Raw genomic sequence first — 17,857 nt, 5'->3', positions numbered from 1 at the left:
GAATGAAAAATCCCAAGTGCCACTGAGTAGATTCCGTGCTTCAGTTTTTCCATACTGGAAACACAGTTTTCCATACTGTGTACTCCATACACAAGCGTAATTTGAGAAATTTCTAGTCCCATCTTTTATAAATTTACTGGATGCACTTGGGAAGGAGAATACAAGAAAATCATTTGTGCAAGAACAGACTAGAGCTAACAGACTAACAGAAAATGTCTTTTCTCAGGCCTGGGAGAACTACTGAGGAATAAAACAGAACAACTGCATTATTGTGGAAGAGAGAAAGAAAAAAAAAACTACCTTAAAATAATTAACATTCAAGTAAAAGGGAAAAAAGTCAGGATGCCAAGAAGGGCTGCACTGTAACAGCAAGAACCAAAGTAAAAGTAGATGTGCCCAGTGTGAGAGTGTAAAGACATCATGTACAAGGATAAGAAGAAAAAAGAAAGGGTATCTACCTGGAAAGTGCATGCCAATGCAAAAATTCCAAGCATGCACAGATGAGAGAAAAGGACTGGATTACTCATTACTGGTCACATGCATTAAGGATGCAGGTGTTCAGAAAGAATACAGAAGAAAAGAGAGTGAAAAAATATGCTAGCAACATAGAAGTTTAGGAATCATGAATTATGTCACTATGAATGCTGTGAAGACCAGGCTGGTTTGATTCTCAGCAGCTTTATGAGTTTGCATATATTTATTTTCATTGCCAACATACTACAGATTTCTGCCTTTGAGACTGCGCTGTGCTAGTACAACTGTTCAGCCAAAAAAAACCCTCTGGAGAATAGATCTGGCTAAAAAATAACATAGTTTAAAAAGTCATTGTCAGGTGGGAAAATCTCCCATTCTAGTTCACTGCCCAGCAATGCCAATAATAGGCCAACACAGGGGAGAAAGCAATTGAGGGCAGAAATGGGTGGCTGCAGACTGCAATTCCAAGTGCCATCATGTGTCTAATCATGTTTTCTGTTGTGACAACTCAGTTCTGCTTAGTATCTTTTACAGATTTGATAATGGTGCTAAAATCTCCCACTTTTAAAACTGCAAAAACCAATTCTGAAATCATTATTTATTGTGAGTCATGTTATTCCATAAATCTGGCCTAAAATGCAACCACATAATTTAAATTATCACAGATTTCTTAGACTGGAAATTTCTAAACCCTGCAAGCAGTGTACCTGTCATATAATAATATTGCACTCAAAGGCTTTATCCCACTATAATTTACAGACATCTAGAAATGTAGGTGGCAGGACACAGAAGATAAGTTGGGATAACAACATATTTGTCTGTGAAATAAACCAACTATTTAGGTATTTTAAGTTCAATCACCCACACCATAAAAGCTTTTCAAACATAAAGTGCACATTAAATTTGTACAGATAGTTATGTAAGATTAAACAGGCATCAATATATTTTAAGGTTTTTGTCCTGTTAGAAGATAGTCAAGTAAACAATTAGAATTTTTTAGTTTTTATAGGAATGCCCCAAGAGGAGCCTAAAACAATGAAATCCTTTTTAAACATTAATTCAAACTGGGTTTTTTCAGAATGCTTTCATGAAGACAATGGTATTCTTTAAAAAAATACTTTAAAAAATCAAGTCCATCTGATTACTGCAGCTGAAACATACTTGGAATTCTAACCCAGACAAATATTTAGCACATGTGTTCTGGTTTTTCAGTAGGTTTACTTCCACAAACAGTTACCACACTTAATTTTTGATAAAAAAGTTGTTGATAAAAAAACAAGAACACATTATTTATTTCAGACTCCTCAAACAAAACTAGTGAAGAGTTTGAAGTCTTCCAATGCTCATAAAACCACCATCTGAACACAGAAACTTATTGTGTGATGACATGTAAATAAATAAAATTAGATCAATAAAAACTCCTGACAACTTAACTTTATACTGCCAACATATTGCTGTTTTTAAAATGTGCTCATTCAGCTACTTACTGCATTCACCTTCACCTAGTGGAAGCATTTGAATTTAGAGAAGTTCAGCAGGCACTGCACTGATCTCTACCTGCTGTACCAGGTGTTCACACATTTCACAGGAATCACTTCCAGAACACACACATTGCATATCAAGGCAATCACAGTTAAAGAGCTAAAATCCTTTTTCTCATTAAAAACATGGTTTGCAATTTCTTTGGGAAAAGAAGCAACAGTTTTTTTCTAGCAAGCACACCTACAACACAAAGTCTATCTAGCACCAAAATCAACTACAAAACTGTGCAAGAGCCACAGTTCCAAAAACTGACATACTTTCTTTAAAATGATACGCTGTACATAGGACTTTACAGCAATGAACTTTTTTCCTCTAATATATATAGAAATGATTGACAAAAAACGTGCCATCTGCATTCTACCAGAAAAAGGAGGAAAAGGGGTAATTTAGTTATTTACGTCAGAGGAATCTGTAATTTAAGAATGAAAAAATACACTGCGACAATCACACACCATGCGGTTGCCAATTATTTTGAACACTAGATATACCATATTGTTCTGACAAAATTAATGCCTACTTCCACCCCTCAGGCAGAGTTCTTTATCCACAAGAATTTAAAATTCTGGAATTGCTAAGAGAAAACATGGTCAAAATATATATAAAAAACCATGCAGTCAATTTGATTTGAATACTAGATACAGAAACATGTAATAATCAAGAGGCAAGTTAAAACATCAGTGTAACATTTAATTAAACTGAAGAAGGCTCAAGAGCCAATTGATTCTTTGTCAAGATGCTGCCAACATCAGAATAGGAAGGAGCTTATCCAGGTTTTCCTACAAGAATTCTTGCAGCAGCTTTCCATGGGCACTCACAGCTAGGCAGTAAGAAAACAATTCTACCAGTTTAAACTTAATCCTCAAACTCACTGTTTCCACAAACTAGGACATTTCTAGTTTACATTCATTTTCCAATACAGACTAATTACAAGCTAATTTTAAGACCTTCCTCTAAGAAATTAAAGTAGTGAGCAGTTTTTTTAGAATAAGGGAACTAAAAGAAGGTGTTTTTGAGCAAGAGACATGTAAGACTGCCAACAAGACAAACAAGCCAAAGGCAACACATGGACAAAGGAAATCAAACACAAGCACTAAGAATCTAAAACCAAGGTGACATAAAACACCACCGCTCAGGGAGCCTGATGAGACGCCACAGATGTGCTCCAGTCAAACACAGAAAAGCACCAATAAAACTTCCAGCATTCATGTGTTCATGTGGAATACAGCAAAAGCCTGTAGTGTGACTTCCCATTCCCCTTTAATACCTTCCTGAAGGGCCAGCTCTGGTGACTGTGTAACAGATGGTGAAGATGGTGGCTTTGAAGACAGGCTTGGAGCAGGTGACCTTACTGACGACATCACAGCAGAGGAAGCAGATGTTCCAACTCCAGGCTTGGTAAATGGAACATTCTGGCTCACTGAGTGCATGGGCTGTGAAGAATCAATGCCACCTGAAAACAACAACAGAAAGCAGGAACCCTTTGTATGTACTTGCATAGACAATTACACAGCACAGGCAATCACATTTGATTCCACAGTAACTACAAAGAACACTACAGTACTTCAAAGAGAGATGCCTTCAAACAAGTGTCTATGGAAAGATCAGTTGCTGAAAAAAATTCAATACCTACAGTGCTAAAACTCCATTATAATGAACAAATTGCTCTGACAACAGCCAAAAAAAAAAAAAAAAAAAAAAAAAAAAAAAAAGCACAATGCAGTATGAGCAAGATTAAGCTAAAGCTTCTTTTTGACACATCCCCTCAACTTTTATAAGTTACTGTTCCCAGATAAGTGGAATGTAGTCCACCTGAAATACACCCTTCAACATTCTTCCCATGGAAGGAAACCTTGTGCAGTAGACAGTACTGTGCCTCCCTTGCAGTGCTGGCACTTAGCAATATGGATACTCAGTTATGAGACTCATATTCCAAGCAATCTGTTTCAATCAACCCTGAGTATTCCACGAAACTTCTGATGTGTTTTAGACATCTGGACTAGATATAATCTGCTTTAAAAAAAAGTCAGATTAATGCTTTGAGAGATTTAACATAGTCCAGCTGAAACTCCAATCAGACAAGGACAACGTAATTTCAATTAAGTTAGCTCTCAACTAAGGGTTGCTCTTTGCTTATAAATTGAGAAAATCTGTATTATGATTCTTTCTAAAAAACCCTGACTGACCAAGCTGTTAAAAAGAAGAGAAAGGAAATGGTTTTACCAAAAGTACTCAGTAAACAAACACAGAAATTAAGCAAGAGCAAAACTCTCCATTTGAAGAGTACTTGCTCAAGTGACCAAATTTGCTAGAGGATGCATAAGTAATATTAACTTTGCATCTTCTGCACATATAGCTGTGCAGTTCTTACAGTCCCAGACTTTTCCTTGAATAATGGAGGTGATATCTCAAAGAACTTCATGGGCAAGTTGAGATTTCCTTTAGAGGGTGAAGAAGAAGAGGTGGCTTAAAATGATCCTTCTGTTTTTATCGTTTACAGACAAAATTTACAGGACACATCTTCATTATCTTTTATACACTTTTCAATTTTAAAATCTGATGTTGAGCATACACACGGCTTTTTGCAAGTCTTATCTTGAAAGTCTAAAATTGAAATTATGTCTTTTTTCAATGAACATGCATTTTTTTATTGCAATGGACTTGCTGTAACCTCTGCTACTACACAGTGTCCTGCAGATTCCCCATGGAGCTTCAGAACCTGTCAGCAGGAATGCTCTTAATACAGCAGCTTCCTCAAGCAAGATATGCAAGATGACAAGGGAAGTTCTCCGCTACATCCATGTGCTCACCCAGGTTCTGCAGAGTTGTTTGTAGGGTGATGGTATTTTCCACATTACAAGTCAATATTGCTGGCAGCAACAAGCACTGCTGTAGAGAGCGTTAAATGCTGTAATGTCAGTGTCACGTGCTCAAAGCCAAAACCAATTTACACCTGGATTAGCTGAAGATGTAATACCTTCCTGACGAGTACTAGTATCTCTTCTCAAGCAAAGGTTATCCAATTACCTTCAAAATTATGTGAATCCTTTAAATGCATTGTAAAAAAAAAAGTTTCTAAACACTGAGAAATAGAATGTATCTTTTCTTTGTACAAAAATCCAACCTGCAAAATTAAATGCTAAACTTTATTTGGTGACTCCATAAAGGTTTTAAAAGCTGTAACAACCAAGATCAAAGGAAACACTTGAACAAAATTAACATTTAAAACCACATTTCCTCACCTTCAATGTGTACTGAAGTTTTCCTTCCATGCCTCTCAACCATGAACAACTCTTGCACTAACACTAATCAAGCAAAATGATCTACAGCTAAAAGGCATGTTACAGAAAGAACCTGCAGAATTGGGCAAATTAGTGTTGTAATTTATCATTTTTCCTTATACATCATTACAAAGTTGTAATTTAATTTCTCACTGGAGACCTAGAGGTCATAGTTTAAAAGATCACCACAGCATCTCATCAGAATTTCAGAAGACGTGAGAATTATCCTTCTTGAGTTTCTTCAGCTGTGGTTTTGATTTCCTGCCCTCACAACCCCACGTGCCCCCTGCACCCAACAAAACACAATTTCTAAGGAGAGAAAGGAGAGAGATGCAGCCCCCCTGCAGCCTGTTTTCCAACAGCATCCTCCGCCCCGACTTTCAGTACTGGCTGCAGTCCTTCCCCTTTTTCAACCACACCTATATTAGCAGATTTACAGGATTACAGCCTACATTCCTATGGAACTGGGGCAGCAAGGACTTTACATCCTGATCTGACATACGGGGAAGTATGCGCGTGAGATAATGAAATTAGAGTGTCCCCTACTCAAGCAGACTGTCCATACCAGGATGCAAAGAAACCCATGCCATATACCCACAGGAGCTCTCCAGCTCCCTCTCCTCACGGAGGAGTCCAGTAAAATTCAGGCATCCTGGCTGACATCCATGCTAACTTGAAAATCATCAAGGACAACGACAGTGCTCAGATTTCAGCTGAAATGAACTGGAAAATCATTTAAGAAAGCTACTGACCTAGAAAGACAAAAACCCCCAAATAATACAAAGTATGTAATCTACATAGCATTAACATTCCTGAACAGATTTTTACCAAGACTGTTCTGCCAAAATACAGATTTTAAAGACAGAAAAGGGTGATTTTGCAGAGTTAAACTAGTTAAACCTCCAAGAAGAAAAATCTTGAATTAGAGATATTTATACTCTACCTTATTTATACTTCCTAAAGCAAAGACAATTATTCTCACTGGCTATTATTCACCAAGAGCAGTCAACGACCAGCAAAAACCAAAAATCCTCTTAAAATAAATTTGGTTTCTTCTAGTGAATTCTTAGCAAGCTTGCTGAAAATACTTCAGCTATTTCAGAAAGGGGTTGCTAAAGTTTTAGGAAAAGACTTTCTTGCAGATCTATCTCCTTAGTACACGACATACAGAAGTTCAGAGGTTTGATCTTAGTAAATTCAACATGCTGGAGGCTTTGCAAGGCTATTCATAAAATTGGATGTTTAAAGAAACCAATTTCAGTTCAGTGGTGACAACTTTTTTGATTCAAGAAAAAAACAATTTAGAAATCAAACAACTTCTGAAAAACTCTCACCAGCCTAAGTTTCCTGAGTAAGTCCTGTTAGAATACACAGATTTTATTAACACATCATTCTTCTACATAAAGGTTTCATTTTCATCACAGAGAGCTTTCAGTGCTGACTGTACAAAACTGCTTTGGAAAAATATACTAAAACTGTAGCATCTTGACTGACTGTCTGTCTGAAATGTGCTTATTTATAATTTAAAGATTGTAAGGGAATCTTTCACAGCACAGGGGCAATGACAGCAAACTCTTAGAGGACACTGTATCCAAGTTTCTTTACACAAACAGTCATAGAAAGCACACTTATGAATTTCAGTACATCTTTTTTTTTCCAAGTAGTTTAGCAAAAAACTATACACAGAACAGATGGCAACTGTTTCCCATCATTGCTTTTTCCTGAAGAAAGCAGAGAGGATACAATATTCAGAAAGCTTCCTTCCAACAGATCATTCATTATTTCCTTATGCTCCTTGTGTACTGTATTCAGACACATCCAAGGATGTACAGGAATTGGCAAATAATTTTCAAAATCCAACTCCTTTTCTTAAAGGCTGAAACAAATAGAATACTATATATAAAATGACTCCATCTGAGAATGGTAAGACTGCACTGGGAAATTTAGAAAGCATCTCAAAACCAAACCAATTATGCCAGGATCAAATGATTACTATAATTACTTTAGAATTTTATTATTATGCATTTATTTGTAATTATTTATGTACGTATTTTATAATCAGGGTGTTGTAGCGATTACATTTTTAGCCAAAGATGTTGAATTCTAGATTAAAAGAAATCAGATATCATTAGAGGCAGTGTGTTTAGCCCCAGACATCAAAAATGGTATAAAGTGTTCAAGGTTTTACTACTAAAACCAGCTCTTCCTTCAGCATTGCTGTCAACTGTTATGTTTATCTGCTTTTCTTAGTCAGGAAATATGGAATCACTTGTGTTCTGAAGTTGAACCAGGATTCAGGGGAAAGAGAACAAAATTATTTTGTAGATAAATCACTTCCAGAAACCTGGGCACTGTAGCACAGGGCATGCTTCTATCAGCAGCTTTACAGGCCCAGGAAGATTCTGCATGTGGTGTAACTACTGAGGCCTACAGTGCAGCAAACCAGCCAAGGACTGCAGCATTACCCAACTACAACAGAAACAGTGGATCATTGCAAAGTGAGTATCCATGACACAGCATTATCAAAGCCAAGCCTACCATTAGTTCTTTGAAATCCAAGTGTAATATCACCACTTTTCCTTGAGGCCATATACTAACTCAATCATCCCCTTAAGAGCAGTGTTGAAGGGATCAAAAATAAAACTACTGCTCCTGTTGCTCTTCACTGTCTGGTCAGCTCCACTGTTCCACCTTTAAAACAGCTGCTCACTGCAAAAAAATTTACTATGAACAAATCACTTCAAGACACCTCTACAGGAAATAAAATTAACAAGAATTGGAATTAAAAACTTCTTTAAATAAAACAGTAACAGTTTGAAAAAAAAAAAGTTGTTTTCATATGCCTACTGCATATTGTGCTATTCTGGAAAGACACCTGCATTCTGTCAAGTCAACTGCACATTCTGCACTGAACAGAGTCAACTTTTATGGCCAATCCTTGAAAGAATCCATTTTTATGCACAACCATGAAATGCTGGTAACTCCAGGAGCTTTTCAAGGAGCTCCCTATAGTTCTTTTTTTAAATGATATTTTGTTTCATGGTTTGAAAATACTGGAGAAAATTACACAGAGCATTCATCAGTACAGAATTCAAATCTACTAATATTAAATGACATTCTACATCCTAGTCTTGGGAGGGGGGAGGAAACTAATATTGAAAGTAAATTCAAACTGTGGATTGAATGAGCTTCATTTAAGCTTAACTGCTTTTCCCAAATAAAAAGCTTTACCAAACCCATATTCTTTCTTAAGTCCTTGGTCTGAAAATATCTCAGCTACTAGGACTCCTAACACAGTTTCAATGTTACACTATGATCTGAAATACCTAGCATTAAAAAAGAAACCTACAGTTATGTAATATCTGTCTTCAGCAGAGAAAGCAAGCTGTAGTCTGGCACTACTTACAAGTCAAAACTGTGTGAAGTCAGAAAATTCCCAATTTAGAAAGAAAATCAGATCAAACCCTGCACAGACTATTGCTCTCTCCTCTGCAGAGCAAGATATTCCTTTGTGAAGGTACTCCCACATCTCCACTCTCTTCCATGCTTCCTACTAAGTACCCCATGAACTGGTACTCAGTTTTCCTATGAAACAGAAGCTGGAAGAACTAACGAGGACTGAGTGTACTTGCCCTCAACTGGCACCTTCACAACCTTATAGCTATATCCATACTAAAACCATCAAGCTGTTGCTTGCAAAAATCAGTTCCAACTTCCTAACTCTTTTAAAATGCTTATCAAAAACATTAATTAAAAAGCCCCAAATTACTCGAAATCCACGTAGGGACCCACTTTTTTCCTGAACTTTGTGGGAAAATGCACGTGTTTATTAAGATCCTGTTATTACAGAGATACCTCTTCCTGAATTATGGTGCAAATAAGTTCATATGCGAAAGTCAATAGTATGAATTTTATCTAACAGTAAATGTGAAGAAGAGAGAGAAAAAATAGAAAGAGAAGAGAGAAAAGGAGTGACAAGTGACAGATTAAGACCCATCAAGAGACAAGGGCTAGACAAGAAAAATACCCCAAATCCTGCAGGCACTGCCAGGCTGAGAATGAAACATGCTCCCACACCATTGGGAACTGCCCAGTTGTGCAGGATACAAGAATTAAAAGGCACAATTACATATGTGAAATATTATCAAAGGAAGCAAAAAAGCAAGATTGGACAGTATTTCAGGAACCGCATACAAGAGATGACAGCAATGAGTTATACAAGCCAGACAATTTTTTGAAAGAAACTCAAGCATCCGTGGTGGATGTGACTGTGTGATACAAGTGTATTGACACATCCTTAGAAGAGGCCACTGTAGAAAAAGTGAACAAACACCAACATCATCACATCCAGGAACTCACAACTGTGGCAGACATCATATTTGTGAGTGTTCTATGCCGAGTGCAGGGGAAATGGTATCACAGAAACGTCTGAGGGCCCTGGGTCACTCCAAGTCAAGGCAGAAGACAGCCCAGGCCCCGGCCTCAGAGCGCTCCACACTTCCACAGATACTGTGTGTGTGTGTCTGTGGGTAAAGCATGTGCTGTTCTATCACCTTAGCACCAATAGTTTCAGTGAATACCATGGGTGTTGGGCAGCCACAAGCCAGCTGACACCAGGTGTGGACAGCACATGGGGATGACAATGGATTCGTACCATGAGGTGTCTCATACCATTCAAACGGGACTAAATTTTACTGATTTTCACTGAGGTGGACAGGCCACCTAAACTTAACATGGAAAAGCAATATATACAAATTATATGTGTTGGATAAATAGCAAGATATCACCACCTGGGGATTCAGGCAGGGTCCTGTTAGTCCTCTTCTTCTGGTCTTCCTGGTGGTGGGGGTCCCACACAACAGAGCTCAGTGGGTTAATTATGTTCAGGTGTCCATGGGAATTACAAGCACTTGCCCTTGGATGCAGGCAGGGGAGTTTCAGGGGAGTTTCACAGTTTTTCACAACACTGTGGATCTTGCCCACTCCTTTGGAAATTGAGTCTGGGGGCATTTTGGGGGTCTTTGATGGTTTTGGCCCCTTCTAAGGCACGAAGCTGCCTCTCACATCAGCACACTTGAGTCAGTTATGCCCCATCAGAAGGGATGAACACTCTCAGGCTTACGTGTGACAATTGTGTAAGAAAGGACAATTGAAATGATAAAAAGTACCAGCCTGCCTTCACAGGGCCTGCTTCTTACCTGGCTCAAGATCCAGCTTGTAGCCACTGGTGGTGGGTGTTCACCCTCCCTGTCTCATGTGGACTGATTTCCCATCACACACCACACCCCCATAAACTCTCCTCCTACTCCAGGGGAAAAGTGTGCAAACCTGGCCTCAGCAAAGCACCCTGCTGCCTCCACAAATGGCTGATTGTTTTGAGTTATTACCACTAACATTTCAGTCTCTCACAGTGTCACTAAGGCAAAATTTAAAGAAACAACCATGACTTAGAGAAATTCTCTAGCCAGAAAAGAAAAAAGTATCTTTGTGAATAACAGACATATTTCAGAAATAACATATTCCTTCAGAACTGCATGAAAAAGTTTCCTTCTGTGGCCTTCACATGAAAACCACACAAATAAACTAAAACCATCCCCTAAATAGTGTATTTTTCTGTATCTCTCAATAGAACCAAATAGCTGCTATTGTGAGAACTGTGGTAACCAAATTAGAAAAGCTACAAGAATGAGTGAGAGAACTCAAAATTACATTACAGAATTCCACACAGCGAACACAAACAAGCCAACAAGAGCACACAATTACATACGTTTCCCAGACAAATCTGGCAGTTCACTATCTTTCAAGTAATACCATACCTGTATTTATTTGGTTGTTTACTTTTGGAACCGATCCGGTGAGATTCCTGCTGAGGTTGTTTTGCACAGCCTGAGCAGATGAAACAGTTGATAATGTTGTATTATATCCCACAGGAACGTGCTGTTGAAGGGAATGAGGTACTGATGTACTCTGGCTAGAAAATGCATTTGTCTCTTTGAACTGTCCAACAGCAGGTAGACTCTGAGAGGTAAATGTCTGCCCATACACACCTCCAGCAGCCACCGGAGGATAGGAAACATTAGGATACATGGCACCAGAAACCACGGGCATAGCGTAGTGATCAGAATTAAGGGGAAATCCCTGAGATGCAACTGAAGAGCTGACAGAAGTGCTGTAGTGATTATCAAATGCTGAATATGACTGCTGAGCACTCACATGCAAGTAGGATGCAGACGATACTGCTCCTTGAACAGGTCTGTCACTGGAGCCCCCTGAATGGGGAGGAGTGTTGTTGTACAATTGATGTGACTCCTGTGCGTTCAACACGTTGCTACCCACAGATGTCATAACATTTTGTGCTGGTGCTGAATAGTACCCAGGGTAGTAACTGGCTCTGTACTGATTATCCAGATGTGAAGCAGCAGCTTTATTGGGCACTTGGGAATAGTGTCCTGAAGGCGCACTGTAGTTTGGAAGATGTGAGCCATAGCCAGAGGGGAACTGCATCTGACTCTGCATAGGACCTGAAATGAAGAGAAAACATCACATGTATTAAAGGGGCATCTGCTAGTAGTGCCAATGGACTCTGCACTTGAACTAACAAACAATTGTTTTCTTCTTTTCTATTTCTGAGTTTGATTCTCATCAGCAGAGAGAGAATAAACCAAGTATAATGCATGCAAATACCCAAAGAAGTAGCAGAAAAGTATTTCAAGTAATTTGCAAATACACAAAGAAGTAGCAGAAAAATGGATGGCTTCCATTCTTGAAAGAGGCTTCCATGCCAAGATTGTTTGCCTCTTGTTCGTATTTTGAATATTTTTAAGAGTTTATAAGAGGTTAATATTTAAAAAAAAAGTGAGCAACCGTAAGTACCAAACTGGTATTTGTAAGTGTTTGAACACAAGAGTTTGCCTTACAGAAAGTGCCTGAATATGGAAACTGAAAAGCTGCAGTCAAACCAGTATGTCAATACATAACAATATAGGTAATTCTTCTTTGCAAGTCTTCAACAGCGACCAAGATAAAGAGTTGCAGGACAGTTATATTTGTTATGTATTATGCTTTCAGGAAAACGGATGTTTTTATGAAACTACAGAGTATTTGACAAAGCACATCGTTTTCATTTCCTCTGTGATACTCACATCAGGTGTAAGAGATGTTGGTATCAGAGAAACTGACCTCTGGTATCACTGCAATTGGCTCTGCAATATTAGAGGTTAATTACACACTGGCCTAGCAAGGGTCAAACAAGGACTTGCCTGTTACAGGCCAAATGTTAACTGTGTCCAAACTGATTTTCTCAGCCAACTGCTCAATGGGAAATCTCAAAGTTCCTCCTCATGCCCCATTCCTTAGCCCTGTTTTTATTTTTAGTGAACCACAGATGCTTTTGAGTGGATAACTTGCTTTCTTAAAATTCCCACACCCTATTGCTTACATCACACAGAATGACTACGGTGTTATTTCCCACTCCCTGGCCAATAAAAACATAAACACAGCACTGGCCCACTCACAAATTAAATGGCAGCTGAGGTAATTATGAATAGTTGATTCCCCTGCTTATATTTACAATGATTACAAAACTTAAGCATTACTTCTCTTGTCTTGAAATTCTGAAAAATCACTGTTCTCCAAGGAGCCTCCAGATGTCCTATGATTAACTTGCAAGGCAATTTTAATAATGAATTTGTTAACAGATCCCTAAAGCAAGGAACCTACTGCCCAAAACAGCTTTCTGGTAAAATTAAAAGTGCCCTTTCATAACTGACAGGAAGTTGAGCAGAAGAGAAAGGGGCTAAAAAATTGCAGAACAGTAACTTGGACTGCTGGATCAAAAGACAAACAGGCATTTGGGAGAAAAGCATAAAGAGCTTAAAAAAATGTAACTCAAGTTTAGAAGAGAGCACGTATGAACTATGCTTCTGATTCACTTTCTTCTTGAAAAAGTGGGAGCTGCTTTACAGAGCTGCATAGTTTTTTCTCCTTTAAAGGAAAATTATTTTGAGTCAGCAAGCCATTAACAGCCATATGAACTTTGCCAGACTTTTGACCTGCTTTTTAATGTCTGAATAAGCAAACACAAAAATACAGCAATAATGTACATGTGTTAAGATTTATGACTTTAAGCAGCTATGCCACCTAAGGTGGCAAGAAAACATATTTTATTTGAAAATAAAATGTGTATCTGTTCTACTGATATTTGCAGATTTAACTAACTGAGCAGGTGTAACTTAGAAACTGGTTTAGGAGCAACTGACTCCTAAATAAAAGGTTGCATATCAAATAATCTACTGCAAAGTCTTCTAGTATTTAGCTCTTGTTTTAAAATACAGACCACAAACAGAGATTAAATTACCATTACAAGATATCAGTCTCTACATGTTAGAATGCAGAGTCCTTTTTATTCACATTTTTAAGCAGAAACATCTATAAATACACACATGAAAACCTCACTGAGACAGGCATTTGAAAAATTATATTGATTTCAAGCTGCAGGTCCTTTGAAAGTAAGTTATACAATTATAGATTATTCTCATTATCTGAGTCTTTTGTCCATTTGATTACAAATAATGTGAGTAGAAAGTAATTTTTGTACTGCAACTAGTAGCTGAAGCTACTAATGGTGACTAGATGACTGGACAGTTCTTAACACTGAAAATCAGAATATATCTTCAGTGTCATTTCAAAATCTGGTGAATTGCACAATCAGTCCCAATGTCTCACGTATTCCATCCTTCCAAAACATCTAACAAACATCTCAAAAAATTCCATAAGTGAGCTGAAAACCTCAGCTGCACACAGCAGGTTTATCTCTAAAATATCATCTCTTTAAAAAAAGCAGTGCACCTCTCCTTCTACAAACAAATTAATACTTATTATATAAAGTATGCAATTATATAAAGTTACAATGTGCAACTACACAGTCATTAACAGGTGAACCCCAAAATATCCTAATTCTTTTTAAGGGAGGGGGGAGCTACAATGCAAAAGCTTCCAAACTCCCAGAAAAAAATAAAAGGACCAGTGCTACGGCTATACTACCAGGTGAATTAGTAAGTTTTACTTGCTAATGTCACGTTTGGTTTTTAAGTCCACACATTCCCTCAGGAGTATAATTCAGCCATCAGCCATATACCCTATCTACATGGAGTCTACGGATGCTACACCAAAATGCCTTTCTATCCAAATCCATCTGTGAGCTTTCCAAAACCTTACCCACCTCCAGAGAAGACCCCCACAGCCTCCTCACACGTCCTTTACCCCCTGGGCAGGGGCCAGCACCACTGCCCCTTATTTACTGCTGGCAAACAAACCAGCAGATGAAGGCAGTGCTGAGCTCTCACTGCAGCTCAGCCACAGAGCTGGTGTCTCCTTCAGGAGGATTCACACAGCTTCCCATGTTCACAAAATATTCAGAGGTTTCCATATTTCACATCTCTGTTCTCTTTGTTAAATTGACTAAAACTATCCCCAGTCTGAGGAGGGATGAAAAACAAGGCTAAACAACATAATAATGAAAAATTTGCTTCCAAATGCCAGTAGAAACACCAATGGCAGCCAGCTGTAGACAGCACGAGACAAAACTCTTTAGAAGAGTCATGGGAATTCAATATAATTATCCTCTCAGTGCTGCATTTCAATACATTAAATTGTTAGTGCTGAAGTCCTCCATCGCTACTGAAGAAATACCTCATCCTTCAGTAGTGATTTAACAAGAACCATTTTGTTATGCTGAAATTAGGAAATAGGTCATTTTCCACTTAGATACAAAGCCACTTTTAAGACTACAAAAAAGCTTCCCAAACTTGTAAGAGAGAAGGAAGAAAACAATACCATACACTCAAGAAGTTACTTTTAAAAACTCAACAAAACAATCACGCCTAAATTTAACAAAAACTGAAGTCTCCAAGGATTTCAAATGGACTTGGTCATTGAATCGGGCAAAATTTACTAATAACAAACCTAAACATCCTTTTTAATATCATTCCATGTAAAACAGGCTCCTCATTTTCTGCAAATAGCACTCTATTTCATTAGATGGCAGCAACTACATAGTTTTACCTGAAAAATTCACATTTTATCAAATTAAAACACAGAGCACTCTAAAGGAAAACATACACCTGTGTTTTCTTTCAGCCAATACAGTAACAGCTCAATTCACATCAGGATCTTGCATTTTGAACTTTCCACTAGTCTTTTTCTATTGCTATTCCCCTCTAATTCCTTTCCTATTTCCATCAAAAAAACCCCCAAAACCTAAATCCTGTGTTGTAACTTCAGGAGATTAGTACTCAGACAACAGACAGACCAAAACAAAAATTTTTGCGATGCCATTGCTAGATGTCACAAAATGAGAAATTCAGGGTTATTGACTAAAGTCATCAAAGGCATCTAAAGGAACACAAAACCCAAAGTTATGCAATAAAGATTTAAGACTGCTACATTTCTCAGAATTAAAGAGAGTTTTGCAGAAAATAAATGGTCTATACCCTGGTTTTACACAAGCTGTTTCTACCAATATTAGCAGCAACATGGAGTTAATTAATTAAAACAACAAACAGTAACAATGGCTCTTTAAAATTATTAAGCTAAGGACACAAAGAGAAGATAGGATGACAGCTTCTATTTGTTTCTGTAAAACACTTCCAGGTTATTCATGCTGTAGCAGTTGTACCCTGATAGTGACATGTTTTCTGACTAAAAGCCATGTAAACTGGCATTTTCTGAACAAATTTTACAAACCCCAGCATCACAATACAGGTTTGGATACAACTGAGGCACCAGTATCTCCTTAAAACCTAGCATTTAATTACCTTCATTTCCTTCAGTGACTGCCTCAGCATCTACTGTACAGGCATTTAAGTGCTTAGCCCTTAACTACCCCTTTGAACACAAGAAAAGCTCACAATCCTCATGGAAAAATTCTGTATGTCCCTACCCTGCACAGAAAACACACCTGTGCAGAAAATAGCATGACTACAAAAGACTTAGCAGTATGAGCTAAAACTCGATGCAAATAAGAGGCCAAATTTAGATACCAAACCAATATTACACGAAGAAAATTATTATGTAGGGCTTTTGAAGAGTTAACGTGCTGTGTCAATAAAGAAGTGATTTTATAGCGCACCAATTTAAAAATGCGGAAGTGTACACTCATTACTTTCATTCATACTGCAGTCTCACTACTTCCCTACCTGAAATGGGCGTCAAGATTCTGCGACTTCAAACTATTCTGCCTTTGTTTTTCAGTGACCCACATTTCACTGGTCCAGCTCAAATCCCAAGATCCAGCTGTGCGAACGCCTACCCACCCACTACTTTTAAGTTCATACATAACTACAAAGTGAATACTTTCGCCCCTAATACGCGATTTTCTGCCCACTCTCACGCACGGCAGCCAGCATCGCGGCCTGGAGGTGCCTCGGCCTCCAGAGCCTTCCTGAAACGCCACAAAACAGGCGCAGCACCGGGCAGATCCAAATCCGTGAGGAGATGAAGGTGCGGATACCCCTTCCCTCGGCCTTTCAGCAAAGCAGGAGAGGTTGCCCCTTCTCAAGTTCTTTCCGCACGCAGCCGCGGGGCCCGCACCTTCCCCGAGCGGCTCGGCGGCTCCCGCTGCCTTTCAGCCAAAGCGCTCCGCTGCGCGCCGGATCCACGGGCCCACGCCCGCCCCCCGGGAGGAAGGCAGAGCGCGCAGGCCCCCGGCACCCACGGGGGCCTCACCCCACCGGCAGCGGCGCGGCTCGTCCCGGGGCCCCTCGGGCGGCCCTTCCCCGCCCGGCCGGGCCCCGCGCAGGTCCCTCACCGTTCTGGCAGCGCGGCGCGCCGCTCGCAGGGGCCGCGGCCTCCAGGGAGCTGCCGGGCCCGCCCGCAGAAAACGCGGCGGCGGCGGCTGCGGGCCGCGGCGGCAGCCCGGCGGGCGCGGACATGGCTCCTCGCAGCGCTTCTTCACTGCGTCCCGCTCCCGCCCGCTCCTCTCCTTCCCCCTCCTTGTCCTCCGCCCCGATCCACAGCCGGGCGCCGAGCGAGGCCGGGAACCGCGGGAGGGCCCGAGCGCCGCGCGCGCCGTCGCGACCCCGAGCGCCGCCGCCTACAGCGCCCCCCGGCGGCGGCTCCGCCGTGAGGCCGCGCCCCGCCCGGCGCTGCCCGGGCCGCGGAGGGGGGGCCGAGCAGGGAGGGCAGGCCGGGCCCCGCATCCCGCCCGGGATTCACCTCACCCGGTCCCGGCGGGAACGGCCCGTGTGGCGGGGAGAAACCGCCCGGCCCGCTTAGTCTGTGTGCGGCGGGGCTCTGTGCCTTAGCTGTGACTCCGTGGGCAGGCCGGGGCGCGGTGAGGAGAGGCTGGAGGGATGTGATCCTGCCCCTCTGCTCGGCCTGAGCGAGGCACATCTGGAGTGGGGTGTTCACTTCTGGCTCCTCGGCGCAAGAGAGGCGCAGAGCTCCGGGAGCGGGACCTGTGGAGGGCAACAAAGATGATTGAGGGACTGGAGCATCAGGAATGGCTGAGGGAGGCTTGGCTTGTTAAACCTGGAGAAGAGACAACTGAGAGAGGATTTCATTGA

General features: G+C 40.3%; 1 protein-coding gene across 5 annotated transcripts in view; it reads right to left on the bottom strand.

Moving 5' to 3' along the window:
* The window catches only part of SEC24B (SEC24 homolog B, COPII coat complex component), a 45,658-nt gene extending 28,283 nt beyond the window's left edge, over nucleotides 1-17,375 (bottom strand). For 2 of the 5 annotated variants that reach the window (XM_041479880.1, XM_041479881.1), the window contains exons 1-3: nucleotides 17,101-17,375; nucleotides 11,111-11,815; nucleotides 3,281-3,466 (exon numbers count right to left, since the gene is read on the bottom strand). In XM_041479880.1, the coding sequence (XP_041335814.1) occupies nucleotides 3,281-3,466; nucleotides 11,111-11,815; nucleotides 17,101-17,224 (1,015 nt within the window). In that variant the 5' untranslated portion in view covers nucleotides 17,225-17,375. The other 3 variants (XM_041479883.1, XM_041479882.1, XM_041479884.1) reach the window with 3 other exon arrangements.
* Nucleotides 17,376-17,857: the final 482 nt, after the last annotated feature.

This window comes from Pyrgilauda ruficollis, unplaced genomic scaffold, assembly GCF_017590135.1.
Source record: "Pyrgilauda ruficollis isolate IOZ18807 unplaced genomic scaffold, ASM1759013v1 scaffold5, whole genome shotgun sequence".
Classification (NCBI taxonomy): domain Eukaryota; kingdom Metazoa; phylum Chordata; class Aves; order Passeriformes; family Passeridae; genus Pyrgilauda; species Pyrgilauda ruficollis.
This window is presented reverse-complemented; position numbering and strand designations above follow the sequence as displayed.